The sequence below is a fragment of the Tupaia chinensis genome, unplaced genomic scaffold, assembly GCF_000334495.1.
Source record: "Tupaia chinensis unplaced genomic scaffold, TupChi_1.0 Scaffold000392_1, whole genome shotgun sequence".
Lineage (NCBI taxonomy): Eukaryota > Metazoa > Chordata > Mammalia > Scandentia > Tupaiidae > Tupaia > Tupaia belangeri.
This window is the reverse complement of record NW_006159894.1, coordinates 1,031,474-1,050,999: the sequence shown is the minus strand read 5'-3', so window position 1 is coordinate 1,050,999 and position 19,526 is coordinate 1,031,474. Positions and strand designations below refer to the sequence as shown.

The 19,526-nt window shown below is 45.9% G+C and overlaps 1 protein-coding gene across 10 annotated transcripts in view; it reads right to left on the bottom strand.

Annotated features, from left to right (window-relative positions):
- IFNAR2 (interferon alpha and beta receptor subunit 2) overlaps positions 1 to 19,526 on the bottom strand; it is a 92,759-nt gene that overhangs the window by 14,391 nt on the left and 58,842 nt on the right. For 4 of the 10 annotated variants that reach the window (XM_027773971.1, XM_027773966.1, XM_027773968.1 and 1 more), the window contains 4 exons: positions 16,506 to 16,663; positions 12,368 to 12,534; positions 9,598 to 9,745; positions 6,118 to 6,278 (listed from right to left, as the gene is read on the bottom strand). In XM_027773971.1, coding sequence (XP_027629772.1) covers positions 6,118 to 6,278; positions 9,598 to 9,745; positions 12,368 to 12,534; positions 16,506 to 16,663 — 634 coding nt within the window. Of the gene's footprint in view, positions 1 to 6,117; positions 6,279 to 9,597; positions 9,746 to 12,367; positions 12,535 to 16,505; positions 16,664 to 18,141; positions 18,453 to 19,526 lie in introns of those variants that run through there. The other 6 variants (XM_027773967.1, XR_003550297.1, XR_003550298.1 and 3 more) reach the window with 6 other exon arrangements.

Sequence of the window (19,526 nt, the reverse complement as noted above, 5' to 3'; positions counted from 1 at the left end):
TCCTGCTGCAACTGTGGCCTCTCCAAGGCTCACAAAGGATTGTGCTGGTACTTGGTTTGAGAAGGTTGTAGCTACTTTGAAATACTTGCTTATGGTCATGTGCCCTACTTTCCACGGGGGGACTGCTTGCCCCCCAGCTTCCAGAAATGCCAGCAGCTGAAACGGCTCACAGCTGAGAACCATTCCAACACAGTGCCCTTCACTGATGGGAGCTGCCTCAGTGAGGGGGATGTAACCTTCCCAGGGCAGCCTGTGTCAACTGAGGCTGGAGTAGGGACACAGAACTGAGCTATTACAATATGTGGGGACTTTTAAAAGCCATGGAAAAATGGGATTAAATTACAAGTTCATTTTGGTGCAAAAAATTAAAAATCCATATTTTTTCATAATATGTACTTTTTGTGACGTTTTTAAAGACCCTCATAGGACCCAAAGTGCAAGAGGTGGGAGGCCTTGAGAAGGCACACGCACAGCAGAGGGTGGGCAACTCATCCTGGAATCAGCCACAGAGCGAAGTTGGAGGGGTTCCATGGAGTGTGGCGTGCTGGGACATGCTCTCTGAAGCAGAGGGCAAGGATCCTGTTTCACCCCTTCTACCACTAAGAAGGAAGCATAAGGCTTGTTCCAGGCCTCTTGGGTTCTGAGAGCAACACACCTGGCATGTAAAATGATTGCGTTCATGCATTTTTCAAGTGTCACAGAAGGCTGCTAGCTCAGAGCTGACCCCAGCAGGAGAGGCCCTGCAGAATGCATGGCCTGGGGACCAAGAAGCCCTCCCCACAGGATGGTCCAGGATCTTCCAATGACAGAACACTAGTGGAAACAGGTGAGTGTGTGACCTGGCAGGTCCTGGGAGTGTCTATGGTAGGAAAAGCTGCTAAATGCAGTTCACAGAAAATCCGACGAGAAGAACTGCAAGAAGACACTAGAGTTCTGGGGTCAGGCTAGGACACCTGCAGCAGATGATTACATCCTATTTAAAAAGCAGTACCCTGGGACCAGCAGGTGGTATGGTGGGTCACGTGCTGGACTCCCACATGGTTGACACAGTTCAAGTCACAGGCCTGGTGGCTTACTTTCTCACTTCCTCCTACCCCTCTCTGGCTAGCACACGTGCCCTAGCAAACTTAAAATAATAATAATAGTAATAATAAATAAAGTAAAATAAATTAAAGAAAGAAAGCAGTGCCCTGACATGCCATGGGACTTGGTAGAGACAAGCCTCCACCCAGAAGTGACCATTGTAAGGCTTATGAGACCCATTAGGCCCTAAGATGGGTCAGGTGGCACATGTCAGTCCCACGCCATCCACCCCTGCTGCGGCAGTGTGTCTCTGCCTCACTATGATGACATGGCTATGATGGCCCAGGATTGGGGGGACAGGCTTATGGCCAGCTGACGGTGCTGCACAACAGCTCCAGCCAGGGAGAGAGCAGAGCTTCAGGTTACCCAAAGTGGCATAAGCAGAGCTAGCTCCGGACCCATGGATGGGCTGGAAGACTGGAAGTGCAGGGATAAGGACATCTGGGAAGGAGGCATGTGGATGGACCTCTGGGAGGGGCCTGAAACAGGATATCTTGTATCATGCAGCAACTCCCACTGACAGCACGTGCATGGGTGGGAACAACAGAGCAGGAACTGGGTTATTAGCCAGCCTCTGCCACTGGCCAGTAACACACAGCACACTGAACCCAGCATAGGGTGGCTGTGGTGGCAGGGACAGAGGCTCTATGTGGGCCCTGGAACAGGGTCTCTCATGCACCAAGGCTGACGCAGCTGCTGCTGCCTGTCCAACCTCACAAGAGACCAAGGCTGAGCTGCTGGTAGGATGGCGTCCCCTGAGACTAAGCAGCCTGGTGGCAAGTGGATGGCAGTGAGACTTGTAGTCTAGGAGGGCGCTGGTCTTTCTTGTCTGCAGTCGGCTCTTATTTCAGAAATGATTTGCTGTGCATGTCCTGCAGGGCTTACTCAGCACCACTGGGGCCCTATAGTGTGTCACTCCACTCTGTAGGCACAACCGTAGCTTGAATTGTATCCCCACAAAGTTCCTATATTGAAGTCTTAACCCTGGTACTTCCAAATGTGACCTCACTTGGAAACAAGATCATTGGATAGGTAATTAATTTACAATAGGGTCATACTGGAGAAGAGTGAGCTCTTAAAACAATATGACTGTGTCTTTTTAAAGGGGAAATTGGGGCCTGGCCTCCGAGCACCATAGTTAAGCACTGTACCTTGGGTGCTGGATCCCAAATGGCTGACTGTGATGTAAGACCTGGTCCCAGTGACTTGAAAAACATGCTGGGCATGTGTGCATATGTACCTAGAATCCGGACAGGATGGAAAATGGAGGAAAAAGGGATTGTGGTGTGAACATGTCCTACTCGGGGAGTGGTTATGGCTATGATGGCCCAGGATTGGGGGGACAGGCTTATGGCCAGCTGACGGTGCTGCACAACAGCTCCAGCCAGGGAGAGAGCAGAGCTTCAGGTTACCCAAAGTGGCATAAGCAGAGCTAGCTCCGGACCCATGGATGGGCTGGAAGACTGGAAGTGCAGGGATAAGGACATCTGGGAAGGAGGCATGTGGATGGACCTCTGGGAGGGGCCTGAAACAGGATATCTTGTATCATGCAGCAACTCCCACTGACAGCACGTGCATGGGTGGGAACAACAGAGCAGGAACTGGGTTATTAGCCAGCCTCTGCCACTGGCCAGTAACACACAGCACACTGAACCCAGCATAGGGTGGCTGTGGTGGCAGGGACAGAGGCTCTATGTGGGCCCTGGAACAGGGTCTCTCATGCACCAAGGCTGACGCAGCTGCTGCTGCCTGTCCAACCTCACAAGAGACCAAGGCTGAGCTGCTGGTAGGATGGCGTCCCCTGAGACTAAGCAGCCTGGTGGCAAGTGGATGGCAGTGAGACTTGTAGTCTAGGAGGGCGCTGGTCTTTCTTGTCTGCAGTCGGCTCTTATTTCAGAAATGATTTGCTGTGCATGTCCTGCAGGGCTTACTCAGCACCACTGGGGCCCTATAGTGTGTCACTCCACTCTGTAGGCACAACCGTAGCTTGAATTGTATCCCCACAAAGTTCCTATATTGAAGTCTTAACCCTGGTACTTCCAAATGTGACCTCACTTGGAAACAAGATCATTGGATAGGTAATTAATTTACAATAGGGTCATACTGGAGAAGAGTGAGCTCTTAAAACAATATGACTGTGTCTTTTTAAAGGGGAAATTGGGGCCTGGCCTCCGAGCACCATAGTTAAGCACTGTACCTTGGGTGCTGGATCCCAAATGGCTGACTGTGATGTAAGACCTGGTCCCAGTGACTTGAAAAACATGCTGGGCATGTGTGCATATGTACCTAGAATCCGGACAGGATGGAAAATGGAGGAAAAAGGGATTGTGGTGTGAACATGTCCTACTCGGGGAGTGGTTTCTCTCTCTCTCTGGTGAACGCACATGCCCTCTGGCATTTGAAAGCATGAAAGGGAATATTTGGACACAGACACCCACACAGGAAGAAGGCTAGGTGAAGCTGATGACTGAAGCAGGTGATGTTTCTATAAGCCAAGGAACACCAACAATGATCCAGCAGCCAGGAGACGGGCCTGGCACAGATTCTGCCTCAGAGCCTTAGAAGGAATCAGCCTGCCCACACCTTGATGTTGGACTTCTGGCTACAACCATGAGACAACACATTTCCACTGTCCAAGACGCCAGTTTGTGGTACTGTTACGGCAGCCCTAGCAGACTAGTCCATACCCAGGCAACACCATGTCAGGCCAACACCCCACTGACAGCACAGGAGCCCAGGGGCAGGCATGGGACCAGGGGCACACCAACCACATCACACATTGCCCTGCTCAGGCTGGAGAATGATGGCTACCCAGTGGAAGGTGCAGGTGACACACCAGCTTGGCCACAGATGACAACCTATGAGGACAGGGCACTGAACGCACCCAGATCAACCACCTTTATGTGGTACCATGTCCCAAACAGGTAGAATACACAGGTTTAGGACCACAGGGACGTCACAGGGAAGCCCTGCTCACCGTCGCTCCTGGGGACCTGCTTTGGAAACTCGTGTTCCCTGTACGTGCAATCATAGGTTTTCTGAGTCTCAGGTGGCAGTTGGCAAGACAGGGCCAAGTAAGCCTACTGCTTGTTTCTGTACTGCCAAGAGTGGTTTTAGATTCTAAATGATTACACTTAAATGGTTATGTAAGTACCTATGTAATTTGTATTTCTTGGCCTGCAAATCTGAAATATTTTCTGATACTTTAAGAAAAAGTTTTCTGATCTCTGGCCTAGAGGGGTCTCAGAGTGGGGAGTGAGGAGACTAAAGTAAAAAGTCCACTACATTTTAAGCTATAGCTGTCACCTCCTCATGTCAGACTCTTCGTGTTGAGGCACTAGAAGGCAATGGGGGCAGTTGCCCACTGACCTCAGGAGGAGGTAGGGCTGCTGCTGCATCAGGGTGAACACCCAGTGACTCACTGGGTCTCCTGGTGCTCCTCTGCCCCGTTCTGATGGCCAATGGACAAGTATGCAGCAGCCACTGCCAGAGAAGGGCTCAGTCCTCTCAGATGTGAGGGTCTGGGTCACCCATTCAGGGAGCAGCCTCTGCCAGCGGAGCCAGCCACAGGAGAGAAGGGGACTAGAAGGGACAGCAGAAGAAGCCCAATGGAACTTGAGACCTTACAACCAGCTGAAGTGGTGGGGATGGAGTCTGTCCCACTAACTTTCCTTTCGTGTGTTTCCCTGGAGACACAGATGAACTCAAATCCTGGAGGAGCTGCTTGCAGGGGGTCGGAGGGATGGACTGTAGTGGATGCTGTAGTAGGCCACCCAGATCTCCCTTCAGGAAGGAGGCATTTCTCTCCTGGCTGCCAGGAATGCTGCCTGCTGATTTCTCACACTCCTCTAGGTTAGGCCCCCTTCCTGGGGACAGCCCTCTTCCAGGGCATGGTTGATGTGGGGTTCACAACCTTCTTGCATCAGCTTGGGACATCTCTAAAAGGCCATCTGGCTGGAGAGCTGCCATGGGATTGGCTGAGGCCGCTGTCAAGGCTGCATCACAGCTCGATCTCTCTCATTGTTCCATTCTGCTACCTTCTCTCCTTTCGAGAAGGCAGAGAATGATTTAGAGATCATTCTCAGGCTACTCACCATTCAACTGGCTGAATGTAAATCTTCATCTTAGAGTCTGTTCTGGGAACTGAGACCAAAGATGGGTCCTTTTGGGGTCTGGGCTTGGCATGTTTTCATTTTCTGGTGGCAGTGTATATCTAGAATTTCATCTCTTAAGGCCTCTTTTGCCTAGAGTCTCCAGCCAGCTACATCCTATCTTAATTTTATGAACCTTTTGAAAATAGCCTTCCTAAAATCTAGGAAACACATTCCAGAACGTCTGTCACTCTCATCTATTCCAAGACTGAAATTGCACCTGTCCCTCCTAGTCTTTCCTTCTGGCTCTTCACTGGCGCTTAGCCTAGAGTTTTCTCTCTTTCATCTTCTCCACTCTGAGCTCTGCTTTTTCCCTGCCTGCCGCAGAACCATCACCTTTGGCGCCTGAGAATTTAGGGCTTTGGGCAGTGATGGCCAGAGGAGGACCAACATCCAGGTTGCAGGGAGGGCTCTGGAACAAACCTTTGCCTCCACCCTTAGGGCTGTTCCTTCACCTCAGACTTCTCTGAACTGGGCACAAGGACAGACCAGCAGCAAAGTGTGTGCCATTCTTCCAGAAAGCGTGTGGTCTGCAATGAGGTAGTCCTGACTTCCATTCAGGGTTTCTCTTTTCTCTCTCTCTCTCTCTCTCTTTTTGGAGAGACTTTTGCTCTAGGGCATGTGCACTCACCAGAGAGACACAGAGATAGAAAGCAAGAAATCACCACCTGGGAGGATGGCCACACCGCAATCCCTTTTCCTCCATTCTCCTCTCAGGACCTTGGGCACGCACGCACACGGACATGCACCTGGTGTGAGTTTTAAGCCGCCTGGTCCAGGACTCAAGCCACAATTGACTCTGAGAGTCCAGCAACTTAACCATCATGCCACCTGCTGGTCCCGTTAGCGTTTTCTGACCCACCTTTCGCTCCATCCTACATACCTCTTTCAGGTGCTGTGGGAGAGAAGTCCCCGGGGAGAATGTGTCCTTGGTCTTCTTGTAAATGTACCACACCAAGGCACAACAGCCAAGGAACACCAGGACAGCCACAAAAATGGAGGCTATGAGGATGATGGCGACCATCCAGAGGGGCGTTGTTTCTGCTGGGGAGACGGGGTGTTACATTCCTGCCACATATGGGGTGGGCCCAGTGATCAGAATGCCATTTTCCCAGTCATGATCCAATAGCAGTCCCTGAGAACAGGGCCTATACGTTCACCTCAGAAGACTTCTCAGAAACACGGCAGCTGGCTGGAGAACCCAGAGGTTTTCAATGGGCTTTGCCCCTTTTCTACCTTCTTCAGGGTTTGGTTTCTGGCATTATAGCCAATATACATAAAACAAGTATAAGAGTTCTGACTTATTTTGCTTACAGGGTTATGACAAGCCTCCTGTTGTGGATATACCTTTTGCTTTGCCCAGTAAAGTGGGCATCCCTGGTCCCCAGCTCCAGTTAATACAGGTACCAGGGGTTTGTAACAGCTGCTGTAAATGTTCTCTGTACAAAAGGCCCCATCCAAGCCCCTGCACAGAGACCAGACCAAACTCCAGCAAGGCTTCTAGTAGCCCAAGGCTGGGCCCCAGGGATGACCCTGCCTGCAGAGTTCTCAAGGCTGCCTAAAGATTTTACCACTTGTGGGACCAGCAGTTAGTGCAATGGCTATGTCGCTGGACTCCCACATAGTCAACCACAGTTCGCGTCCCGGACCTGGTGGCTTAAACTCACACCGGGCGCATGTGCATGTGTGCCCAAGATCCCGAGAGGACAATGGAGGAGAAGGGACTGTGGCGTGGCCATTCCCCCTGGGGGTGATTTCTCGCTTTCTGTCTCTCTGTTTCTGTCTGTCTGGTGAGTGCACGTGCCCTATGGCAAAAAAAAAAAAAAAAAAAAAAAAAGAATTTACCACTTGTGAGCTGGCCTTGTGGCCTGCTGGTTAGGGGAGTCAGATCTCACATGGCGAAATCATATGGTTTGAATCTCAGCCCTAGTGGCTTCAGAAACACACTGGGCGCATGTGCATGCATGCCCAAAATCCAACAGGATAGAGAATTGGAGAATGGATTGAAACATGATATGACTATATCTCATTGGGTGTGTGGGGGGGTGCTTTCTACTTTCCCCCTCTCTCTGGCAATGAAAAAAAAATGTTTTTTTAACTGCTGTTCCACCATCTGACCTCTTGTGTTTTTGTTGCTGCTGGTAATTTCTGATCTCATAATTCTTTCTGCTTGTGCCTTTGCCAAGTTCTGAACTCAAGTATGTTTGTTACCCCTGGAGGTGAAGGAGAAAGGGCCCTGCTTTACACAGGATGGGAGCTGCAGGTGCATTGGGAGGGTGTCGAATAATCGCTACTCTGTGTAATGTTTTCTAACTTGCTTCTGATCCACGTGATCAATACTCTTGGGCTTATCACCTTTCTGTTTTATCCACAGATGCATGATGCCTCAGTTTACCTATAGAATTAATCTGTAGGTGATAAATTATGGCGAACATAATCTGGATTCAGACTGGCCCATGTTCTGTTTTGTCTTTGTCATTTATTAGCTGACCAGCTTTGGGCAAGTTGCTTAACCTCTCTGGATGCTCATTTTCTAGTCTGTAAAAGGGGAAAAGATTCTTATAATGCTCTCATGGAAAACTTGTGAAGTTTAAATGAGGTAAGTGTGTTGAAAAAAGAAACCTAAAATGGTATTTGACAAAAGTAGGTTTTCAATAAGCTATACTTTTCCTTTCCTTTTGTAAAATGTTCGAATTCTGTCAGTTAATAGGTGATTGTGTCTGGTCACAATCACCTATTAACTATTTGAAATCTTTTTCTCTTTGATGAGATTATCTGCCTCATGCCACATGAGTGGGCCCGCCTGTGTTCCTCTTCCCATGGGTTGAACCTGCCAAGTCTTTCTAAATCTTTAAATAATGAAAAAGCCTGTGTGTGTGAGCAGCCATGGGGGCACAGGTCTCTGCTCTAGCACTGCATGCATGTGCCTGTAAACGGGCAGGGTCTGGGCCAGCCGAGACCTTTTTTGCCCCCTTTTCTTCCTGTTTATTTTCCCTTTTCCTTCTTTTCTTTTGTTTGTTTTAAGAGTTTTGCCATAGGGCACATATACTCACCAGAGAGAGGGAAAGTGAGAAAACATCATCCCCCAGGTGGGGATGGCCCTGCTGCAATCTTTTCTCCTCCATTCTCCTCTTGGTATTTTTTGGACATGAAAGCACACAGGGCCAGCTTGTTTATCAACTGCTGGTCTAGGACTCGAATCCTGGAGTTGGCCATGTGGGATCCACCACCTTAACCACTATGTCACCTGGTGGCACCTCCCTCTGTTTCTTTTAAGAAACACCAAGTGTGGCAGCACCTGCCAGACACCGTGGTCCACGCTGTAAGTGAAGAACAATGTTGAGGTCCTGGTTCTATGTTATTATTATTATTTAGTGAGGTGGGGTAGGGAGGAGGTGGAGAGAGGTTCTTTCTTTTTTTAACTTTTTTTTTGGAGAGGTTTTTGCTATAGGGCGCGTGCGCTCGCTAGAAAGACAGAGAGAGAGACAGAGAGACAGAAAGCGAGAAATCACCCCCCCAGGGGTGATGGCCACGCCACAATCCCTTCTCCTCCATTCTCCTCTTGGGATCTTGGGCATGCATGCACACATGCGCAGCATGAGTGTCAGCCGCCGGGTCTGGAAACTGAACCGTGGTCGACTGCATGGGAGTCCAGCGACATAGCCATTATGCTAACTGCTGGTCCTGAGAGAGGTGTTTCTGACAGGGCCTCACCATGACAATCCTCTGCCCCAGCCTCCTAGCTAGCCAGGACCACAGGCATGTGCTAACGTACTCAGCCTTTGGTCCAGGATCTGAACCTGGGCCTCTCGTGCAGCACCAGCCTTGCAGTGTGCCCCGCTGCTTGTGCCACCAGAGCGGGGACCCTGGTTCTGCACTTTATAAGGGATCATGAAACATGTAGCACTACCTGAAGGCAGTGATAACCTTTCCAAACCCTTCCTCCCTCCCAGGTCTATAGGAACTGGGGTTGCACAGTTAGGAAGGGAAGGCTTCGGGGTGTGGCGGGGCTCAAGCTCCATGTGCAGTCTGTCTTGGGAGGACTGCAGGAAGCTGAGGGGGCCGCTTGGGCATGGGAAAGTGGGCAGACCCCAGCTCACAGTGTTCTCACAGATCCCCTTGGTCTAAGAATAAATGAGCCATCTCAGAAGGAGGTGGTCTTCCTCCCAGCATAAAGTCAATCACTCAAGGGCTGGGAGACCATATAGGGCTGATGTTGATTTCTGAACTCGGGTGGAGTTTGGGCTGGGCAGGACGGTGTCTAAGGCAACTTCTAGCCCTGATGCTCAGTGGGTGGGTACCTAAGAAGCTAGTTCCAGTCCTAGGTGAGGCACAGCGACAGGTGTTGCATCTTACAACTCACCGTCAGTGGCTGTCTGCTCACAGAGGGGCTCACTCCATTCCCCAGTTTTGTTCCAATCAGGAAGAAACCCTTGAACTTGAATACAGTAAGTTGTCTGTGGCTCCAGGTTTCTGATGACTGTAAAGTCATACTGAGGAGTAGTTTGAAACTGGTAATGAACAGAAAAATAAGAACACTGAATCTAGTAATGGAGTCCAAAATAAGGACGTCTCAGCAGTGAAGGAACAGATTTTTCTTTCTTTCTTTTTTAATTTATATTTTCCAGTTATAACCTTTGCTTCAGACTTAAAACAGGAAGGAACTGGTGCAGGAGCGCTGCCCAGGTCATTTCAGGGGACCTTGACACGTTCTGAGAGAGGCTGCAAAGGCCAGCTGAGATGCTGACAAACCACCAGGTTTCCTAAATTCTTTAGCTTCCATGACAAAATAAACCATCTTGCTTCCTTTTTAAAAAAGATAAACTAGCTTTTTTTTCTTTTAAGAAAATTTGCCAAGGGATGTGTGTGCTCGCCAGAGAGAGAGAAAGGGCAGGAGAAAGCACCGTCTAATAGGGCATGCAATCAGAATCCCTCTTCCTCCATTTCTCTATCCTGTTTGTGTCTTGGGTATGCATGCACACGTGTCTGGTGGTTTTCAAGTCACCGAGGCTGGACTAGCACGGTGCAGCTGGCCATGTGGGATCCTGCTACCTTAGCCTCCATGTCACCTGACAGACCTTAATAAACCACTTTTAATGGTTTGAACTGTGATCTTATTTGAACGTAGAGTCTTTAGGGAGGTAGTCAGGTAAAATGAGGTTATTTCTAATTCTTATAAAATGAAGAGATTTGGGCACAAGTGCACAGGGAAAACGCCATGTGAAGATGAAGGCAGAGAGTGGACTGGTGCATCTACAAATCAAGGAAAGCCAGAGTGTCAGCAGCTCCTAGAGCCGTGAGAGAGGCCTGGTACAAATCTGGCCCTGCATGGCCCTGCACACACCTAGATCTTGGACTCTGGGCCTCCAACTGCGAGATGGTAAATTTCTGTGTTTAAGTCACCCAGGTTATGGTGCAGACACACCTGCATTAGATAAATGAGTATGAAACTAAATATTGTATATTGCTTTCCAGGTGTGCATTTCCAGGGGTCTTGACTCAAAGCAAAATTGTCAATTCTGTGAAGAAGGTAGATATCCTACATGCTATGGTTTGAATGTATGCATCCTCCTCTCAAATTCATATGCTGAAATCCTAACCCCCAGTGTGGCAGTATTAGGTAGTAGGACCTGTGGGAGGTGATTAGGTCATGAGGACTCAGCCATTATAAAAGAGGTGCCATTATAGCAGAGATTTTTCCTTTTGCATCAAGATATACTTTAATTCCCTTTTTAATGAACTTTTTGAAGTCTCCTTGCATAACCTAATAACACATATGTAAGTCAATTTAGGACCATGAATGACATTTAGCTCAGAAGCACTAAGTATAAGAATAAAACTGGGGGTCAGTAGGTGGCATGGTGGTTAAGGGCACTGGACTCCCACATGGCTGACCGTGGTTTGAGTCCCAGACCTGATGGTTTGCTTTCTCACTCCCCCCCCACACACCTTGCCCTGTCCCTCTCTGGTCAAATTAAAAATAAATAAATAAATAAAGTTAAATAAAATAATTCTCTCTCTCTTTTTTTTTTTGGAGAGGTTTTTGCTATAGGGCGCGTGCACTTGCCAGAAAGACAGAGAGAGACAGAGAGACAGAAAGCGAGAAATTACCCCCCAGAGGGGATGGCCACGCCACAATCCCTTCTCCTCCACTCTCCTCTCAGGATCTTGGGCACGCACGCATATGCGCCTGGTGTGAGTTTTAAGCCACCAGGTCCGGGACTCGAACCATGGTCTACTACATGGGAGTTGAGCGACATAGCCATTTTGGTAACTGCTGGTCCCAATAATTCTCTTTAAAAAAAAAAAAATAAAACCTAACCAAAGATGAATGAAAATAGCCTTAAGATGTCTACATAAGGGACAGAGAACCTCAGTATTGATTGTATACATTGTTCTTGGCAATGTGACAAGTGTATGTTTTTCATTATGTCATTAAATTACTCAACAATCCTATGAGGTAGGTTATTATCCCCTTTGTATTAATGAAGTAGGTTACTGTGCCCATTTTGCAGACCTGAGGAAGCTAAGATGTGATCATAGCCACACTGTGGCAGAAGTATATTCCAACCAGGTCTTTTTACTCCAAGTCCATGTTTTTAAAGGAACTGTCGCCTGAAGAAGACAGCAACAGCAAAAATGGGGGTCATAAAGGTTAAATGCGATATTCATCCAGTATCCAGAGCTGGGTCTGCCTTGACTATGGACTTGACTGGTCTACAATATCAGTGCGAGGCACAGGAATCAAACCAGGAATCACGCAGCTGATAACTGACTCAGCTGACATCAAGTTCCCCTAGCCAACTGCTGACTCAGCTTGCTGTAACTTCCCATCAGGAGAGAAAGGTCTGCTTCCACTGTGCAGATTTCACCCTGAAAGTGTGCTCCACGCACTTCCCTTGGGAGTCCGTCTAGGACTCCTGAGTCAGAGATGCACCTGAGGCCATCCCTCAGCCTGGGAAGCTTCCAGCTATCAGACAACCAACCTTTAGATCTGCTGACTCATAAAGCACAACCGTGTAAGACCCTGCCCAGATGGTCTTGGTATTCTTTCCATTATCATGGCTTCAGACCAACAGTAAGCAAAAACTTGGGCACCTACATCCGAAATGCATAGGACTGGCCAAACTTACCTTTTCATCAGTGCCATTTTTCCAATATTGCAGATTGTAAACCCATGAGTCATAAATACTCTTCATGGTCCACGCTGTGGTTTCATAATGAATTTGGGGGGCTAAGAAACGAATATGTAGAGAATCAGCAACCACTTCTACTTGCATTCTGGGAGGTCCGATAATGGCTAAGTAAAAGAACAAAGCAAAATGTCAATCAAAAAATCACATTTAAGAAACTTTACTTCAATATGAATTTCTTATAACAGTGCAGAATAATTAGTCTACTGAAGTACACTGTTTTTAATATATCATTGCCATGATATTGATTGACATACCTATGGATAGTTGGGTTTTGGTTCTTTATACAAAGAGACCTTTGTCTTTAGTAATTGAGTTCAGCCTACTTATGTTTATTGTGATTTCTGATATATTTAGAACTATTTGGTTCTTTATACAAAGAGACCTTTGTCTTCAGTAATTGAATTCAGCCTACTTACGTTTATTGTGATTTCTGATAGATTTAGAACTGCTCTTATTTTATTATAAAGATTGTTTCCTACAATTTTATGTTATTTTTGGCTTCTTCTACTTTTTTCTTTTTTTCTCTTAGCTTAAATTTTCTTTCCTTTGCTAGGCTGTAAGCTACAGATGGTATTATTATTTTTTTTTTTTAGTGGCTACCCTTAAATGTTTAACATGTGTAATTAACCATATATGTTTTTCCAACAATGTCTGAAGCTGTTCTCCTGATTGTTCTTCTAAACATTCACATGCTTCATTTCATTTGAGTCTTTGTTTAGAAGCCACCTCCTCTGAAATACTATATTTGATCACCCTATCTAAAACAGTAAGGCCAGATGGTAGGTCAGCTGTAGCACAACGCACTACACTGCTGAATCCAAAGGGAAAGGTGCTGGGCTTGTGTCCCAGAGCCTTCCTGTGCAAGCTGGGTGTGTGTGCATATGCTCGTGATCTAGGCTGGCTGGGTGTGGAGGTGGATTGCAGCATGAGGATCCTGTCAGAGATGCCCATTTCTCTCTCATGGAAGAACTAAGTAAGTTTAAACAATTAAGAAAAGGCAGCTCCCATCACTTTCTATCCTATTACCTGGCTGTGGTTTTCTTGAGAGCCACAGTCCCTACCTGTAGACAATATGTATCTATTTGTTAACCTGTCTGCCTCATTAGAGTATAAGTTCTGTGAGGGCAGAGGTATTTGTCTTATTTACTCCAGTAGCTTCAGCTCTAAGAACATGCCTGACACAGAGTACATGGTCAATAATAATCAGAGTGAGCAGTAAATGGCTCTGTGAGGCAACGCTGTGTCATTCATGTCCTGTGTTCTTCTCTGGCCACTGTTACTTTCTGGGGGCTCCTAACGAACCTACTTCTATCATTCTTCTTTGTTTGTTTTTTTAATGTTTTTGCTTCTATCATTTTAATATGCTGATCTGAAAGCCAGACAGGAAAATTTGTTAGATATTTTCCTAAAGGTAGTATAAATAGGTTCTGCATGATGTGTTGAGGTATTTTGCTATCACTAAAACATAAACACTTCAAGAGGTGACTATCCAGTAGGTTACTGGTTGCTAATAGCATGGATACAGGAGCCTGGATCTGAGTCCCTGCTCCACATGACCCATGCGACCTTTTAGCAAGCTGCTTAACCATTTTTACCTCAGTTTCTACAGATACCTTCCACCTATAGAAGATGGGACCTAAATCAGGACTTGGTACCAGTCAGGCCCTGATTAAGTCAGTTAACAATTACAGGAGAAGACACCTGTATTATGATTTAGAGACTTGACTTATTGTTAAACTTTATCTTTTGGGGTGTTCTTTTTTTTTGTTTGTTTTGCTTTTATAAAGGCACTTTAAGAAAAGATAACCTTGGTAATTTCTGATTCCAGAAATAAGAAGTTCTGTGATTACCAGAGGATGTACGTGCTCACCAGAGAAAAGCAGAGACAGAAAGAGGAGAAAGCACTCCCCATGGGGCATGGCCATGCTGCAACCCTTCTCATCATTGCTCCACTCTGTTGGGATTTGAGGCACAATGCACAGATGCCAATGTGTTTTTCAAGCTACAGGGAATCGTGGTTGGTCATATAGGCTCTAGCTCCCTTAGTTACTGGGTCATTGGGAAAATCATGACTTCTTTTTTTTTGCATAGAAACAATTAAGAAAAGGCAGCTCCCATCACTTTCTATCCTATTACCTGGCTGTGGTTTTCTTGAGAGCCACAGTCCCTACCTGTAGACAATATGTATCTATTTGTTAACCTGTCTGCCTCATTAGAGTATAAGTTCTGTGAGGGCAGAGGTATTTGTCTTATTTACTCCAGTAGCTTCAGCTCTAAGAACATGCCTGACACAGAGTACATGGTCAATAATAATCAGAGTGAGCAGTAAATGGCTCTGTGAGGCAACGCTGTGTCATTCATGTCCTGTGTTCTTCTCTGGCCACTGTTACTTTCTGGGGGCTCCTAACGAACCTACTTCTATCATTCTTCTTTGTTTGTTTTTTTAATGTTTTTGCTTCTATCATTTTAATATGCTGATCTGAAAGCCAGACAGGAAAATTTGTTAGATATTTTCCTAAAGGTAGTATAAATAGGTTCTGCATGATGTGTTGAGGTATTTTGCTATCACTAAAACATAAACACTTCAAGAGGTGACTATCCAGTAGGTTACTGGTTGCTAATAGCATGGATACAGGAGCCTGGATCTGAGTCCCTGCTCCACATGACCCATGCGACCTTTTAGCAAGCTGCTTAACCATTTTTACCTCAGTTTCTACAGATACCTTCCACCTATAGAAGATGGGACCTAAATCAGGACTTGGTACCAGTCAGGCCCTGATTAAGTCAGTTAACAATTACAGGAGAAGACACCTGTATTATGATTTAGAGACTTGACTTATTGTTAAACTTTATCTTTTGGGGTGTTCTTTTTTTTTGTTTGTTTTGCTTTTATAAAGGCACTTTAAGAAAAGATAACCTTGGTAATTTCTGATTCCAGAAATAAGAAGTTCTGTGATTACCAGAGGATGTACGTGCTCACCAGAGAAAAGCAGAGACAGAAAGAGGAGAAAGCACTCCCCATGGGGCATGGCCATGCTGCAACCCTTCTCATCATTGCTCCACTCTGTTGGGATTTGAGGCACAATGCACAGATGCCAATGTGTTTTTCAAGCTACAGGGAATCGTGGTTGGTCATATAGGCTCTAGCTCCCTTAGTTACTGGGTCATTGGGAAAATCATGACTTCTTTTTTTTTGCATAGAAAAACACGTCATAACTTTTCTGATGACCCAATAAGTAGGCTATGGAAATGGCTCAGAAATAAGATTTTTCTGACCAAATTTGAGACAGAATTGGAAAGGAGGAATAGCATTGTAGCTTCATTCTCTACCAGGAGGACCCAGTTATGGAGGAAGTGGAGGGTTCCTGGCATAAGGACCCTTCCCCACACAGAGATAATGCTTTCAGCACTTTTGTTCACTCCTTGGAGAGCCGAATGTAGATTTTGTTCATGAGATTCTTGCCTTATTCTAATCTTCTTCACTTTCTTAGTTGTATATGGTGGGTAATTAGTTTTTAATTCCTGATATTCTAAATATGCTTCATGACTTCTGATAGGTACTGGGACCCTCTAGCTCTGACCTGGGAAAGTTCTTCTCAGTGCTTTCCAGTCAGCTTGAACCAACCCACCTGCCACAGCTGCATCCCTCCCTTCAGTCCTTCATTCTGGGCAAGCAGGCTATCTGCCTCTAGTCTTTCTAAGTCCACACCTGCCTTTATTCTTTTGCCTATCATGTCACATTTCTTTAAGTCACAATTTCAAATTGACTTCTCCAGAAAATTTACCACACAAATCTTTATAGCTCTTCTCATTCTTTTCCAGCTGGCTTTGACTCACTCACATCTTTGAGACACTGAAGTTATTAAATTTATATTTAATTATTTTATCAATGAGACTTTCCTGTCTTGCCTATGGACTGCTTTAAGGCCATGACCCTGTTTATTATATTTCCTAAGCTTCATGTGCAAGACCATCCACTTTGTGGGCAAATAATTCCTGATAATGGACAACCAATATGGAAAAAATCAAGGCAAAATGACAACATTATAACAAAATGGAAAAGAAAATGGCTTACTGTCATCCACAGGACAGAAGGTGATGTTTACCCACTCCGAATGTTCATCTGCAAACTCAGCCCTGACTCTCAAGATGTAGTCGCCATATTTGGAAAGACTTGAGAAATCACATTCCATCAGGGCAGTACCACTGCATTTATCTTGGAATTTCCTATAACTACACAATCAGAAACGTAAAATCAGGAGAGTTCTGGGGCCCAGATGGTGGTGCAGTGGTAAAATGTGATGCTCTGCAAGGCCGACCCATTTGGCAATGTTCTAGGTTCATGTCCAGAGACCTCCCTGAGAATGCAAGGCATATATGTGCTCATGATCTGGGGCTGGCAGAGGCTGGAAGAGTATCAGGGAACCAAGACTGTCTGGGGCGCTATCTTTCTCTCTTTATCACTCATGGAAGAAACAGATCAACTTAAAAAAAAAGTTATGAGAGTTCAACTTCAGTCTCTCTGAGGCTGACTGGTACTTTACTCCTCCTGTTACCAAAGACTAACAACAGAGGATAATGAGAGAAAAGTAAAGCACATTTCTAGTAAACAATTTTGATGAATAGTATGTGTAATTTATATTAGCAAACTCCAAACTATGCTCTATGGAACCTTAATAAGCCTTGAAGTGTCTTAAAGCATTAAAAAAAAAAATCCGTCCCATGGTCATATAATTTGGGGGGGGGAGTGAGTGAAACAGAAAAATAGGCATCTTCACAACTTCTCAGAGACTTTAATATCCTAATAAATTTGTGCCACTCCAAGAAAGAGTATTCAACATGTACTTCAACAAAAAAGCCTCCTTCCTTAATTATGCATTTTTGAAAGACATGGTCTGTGAAATACTGATATACGCAAACCAAAATAAATACAGTAGTCCCTCAGTATCTGCAGGGATGAGTTTCAGGACCTCCTACAAGTCAAGGATACCAAAATCAGTAGATGTTTAAGGTCCTCACGTAAAGTCGTACAGTATTTGCGATATGACCTATGCATATCCTCCCATATACTTTAACCAACATGTACTTCAACAAAAAAGCCTCCTTCCTTAATTATGCATTTTTGAAAGACATGGTCTGTGAAATACTGATATACGCAAACCAAAATAAATACAGTAGTCCCTCAGTATCTGCAGGGATGAGTTTCAGGACCTCCTACAAGTCAAGGATACCAAAATCAGTAGATGTTTAAGGTCCTCATGTAAAGTTGTACAGTATTTGCAATATGACCTATGCATATCCTCCCCATATACTTTAATCATCTCTAGATTACTTACAATATCAAATACAATGCAAATGCCATGTGAGTCATACTATATTTTGAAATTTATATTATTTTACTGTATTGTTATTGTTATTGTCTTTTACCCCCCATTTTTTCTTTTGGGGGGGGAGAGGTTTTTGCTTTAGGGCGTGTGTGCTTGCCAGACAGAGAAATCACCTCCAGGGGTGGCCACACCACAACCCCTTTTCCTCCATTCTCCTCTTGGGATTTTGGGCATGCATACACATGTGCCTCATATGAGTTTTTAAGCTACCGAATCTGGGACTAGAACTGTGTAGTTTGGAATTATTTTGAAATAAAAAACGTTTATAAAACCTCAACACATAGAAAAGGACTATCTTATCCATCTTTCTACTTCTCTGACCTAGCAGGCTGTGGGTATGTTTGTAAGATGATGGCCAATGTGAAGAAATGTGGGGTTAATGGGATCCTGTCTCCTCCAACTGCACTGAATACTCGTCTATCTCTGTATGTCTCTGAGTCACATAGAGAACAGGTGTGTTGGCTCACCGGACTTTGGCCTCCTGCTGCTGTTTGCACCTGGTGTAAAGGTGTGTCACCTGCAATCCAGACTGTGGCATTGCATGGTGGCAGGCTGCCAAGGACGGGCTGGCATAGACTTCCTTCACCAGGCATAGAGAACTCCTGACAGGCAGGACAGGAAGGGGGCTCGGACCACTGTTGAGATAATTGTCTAAGGTGATACTCAGCCTTCCTGCATGGTCTCTGCTGCTGTCAGAGCACAGAGTATGGGACAGCCAGTGGCTGCCGTACTCTAAGTTTCAGGACACAGCCACAGAGTAACTCCTCGGCACTGGGCATGCTCTGGTGGTTCACTGGAGGTAGGAGATGGTAGGGTAGCAAGGCCTTCTTCACTGCATACACCTCAGTTTCTTGGATAGCTTCTACTTGTATACTTTTTAAAAGTAATTTTTTTTTTCTTTCATGAGTGAGAGAGAGAGAGGGGGAGAGAGAGAGAGAAGCAGAACCCCTGATAGAGTCTTCATACTATGACCCACCCCCAACCTCAGTCAGCCGGGATCATGGACACACAAGCCTGGCATACGCGGGGAGGTCTCTGGATATGAACCCATACCTTCCTCTGTGGGCCAGCCTGGACGAGCATTGTGTTTGACCGCCATGCTACCATCTAGCCCCCAACTTCTACTCTGTTGACTTCTAACTAGAAATGACAGCAATGGTGATTTTCTCTTTTTAAAAGATTTTGTTAGAGGGCACATGGGCTCACTTGAGAAAAGCAAGAGCGTGAGCCTCTTAAGCGGGATGGTCACGCTGCAATTCCTTGTCCATCTCTCCTTCCATGTGGTATTTTGGGCACACACATGCACATTTACCCAGCATGGTTTTTTTTTTTTTTTTTTTTTTAGGGGCTTTTTGTTATAGGGGGGAGGCACTTCGCCGAAAACAAATTTCAGAGAGACAGGAAGTAAGAAATCCCCCCCCAGGGAGAATGGCCACACTGCAATCCATTCTCCTCTATTCTCCCCTCAGGATCTTGGGCATGAACACACACGCGCCTGCCGTGAGTTTAAGCTACTGGGTCCGGGACTCGAACCACAGTTGACTACATGGGAATCCAGCCACATAGCCATTACGCTAAGTGCTGGTCCCTACCCAGCATGTTTTTCAAGTCCCCAAGTCCAGGACTCAAATTGCACAGTCGACCTTGTAGGATCCAGCCGCCTCAGCTACCACATCACTGGCTGGGTTGGTGATTCTTGCTTCTAATGT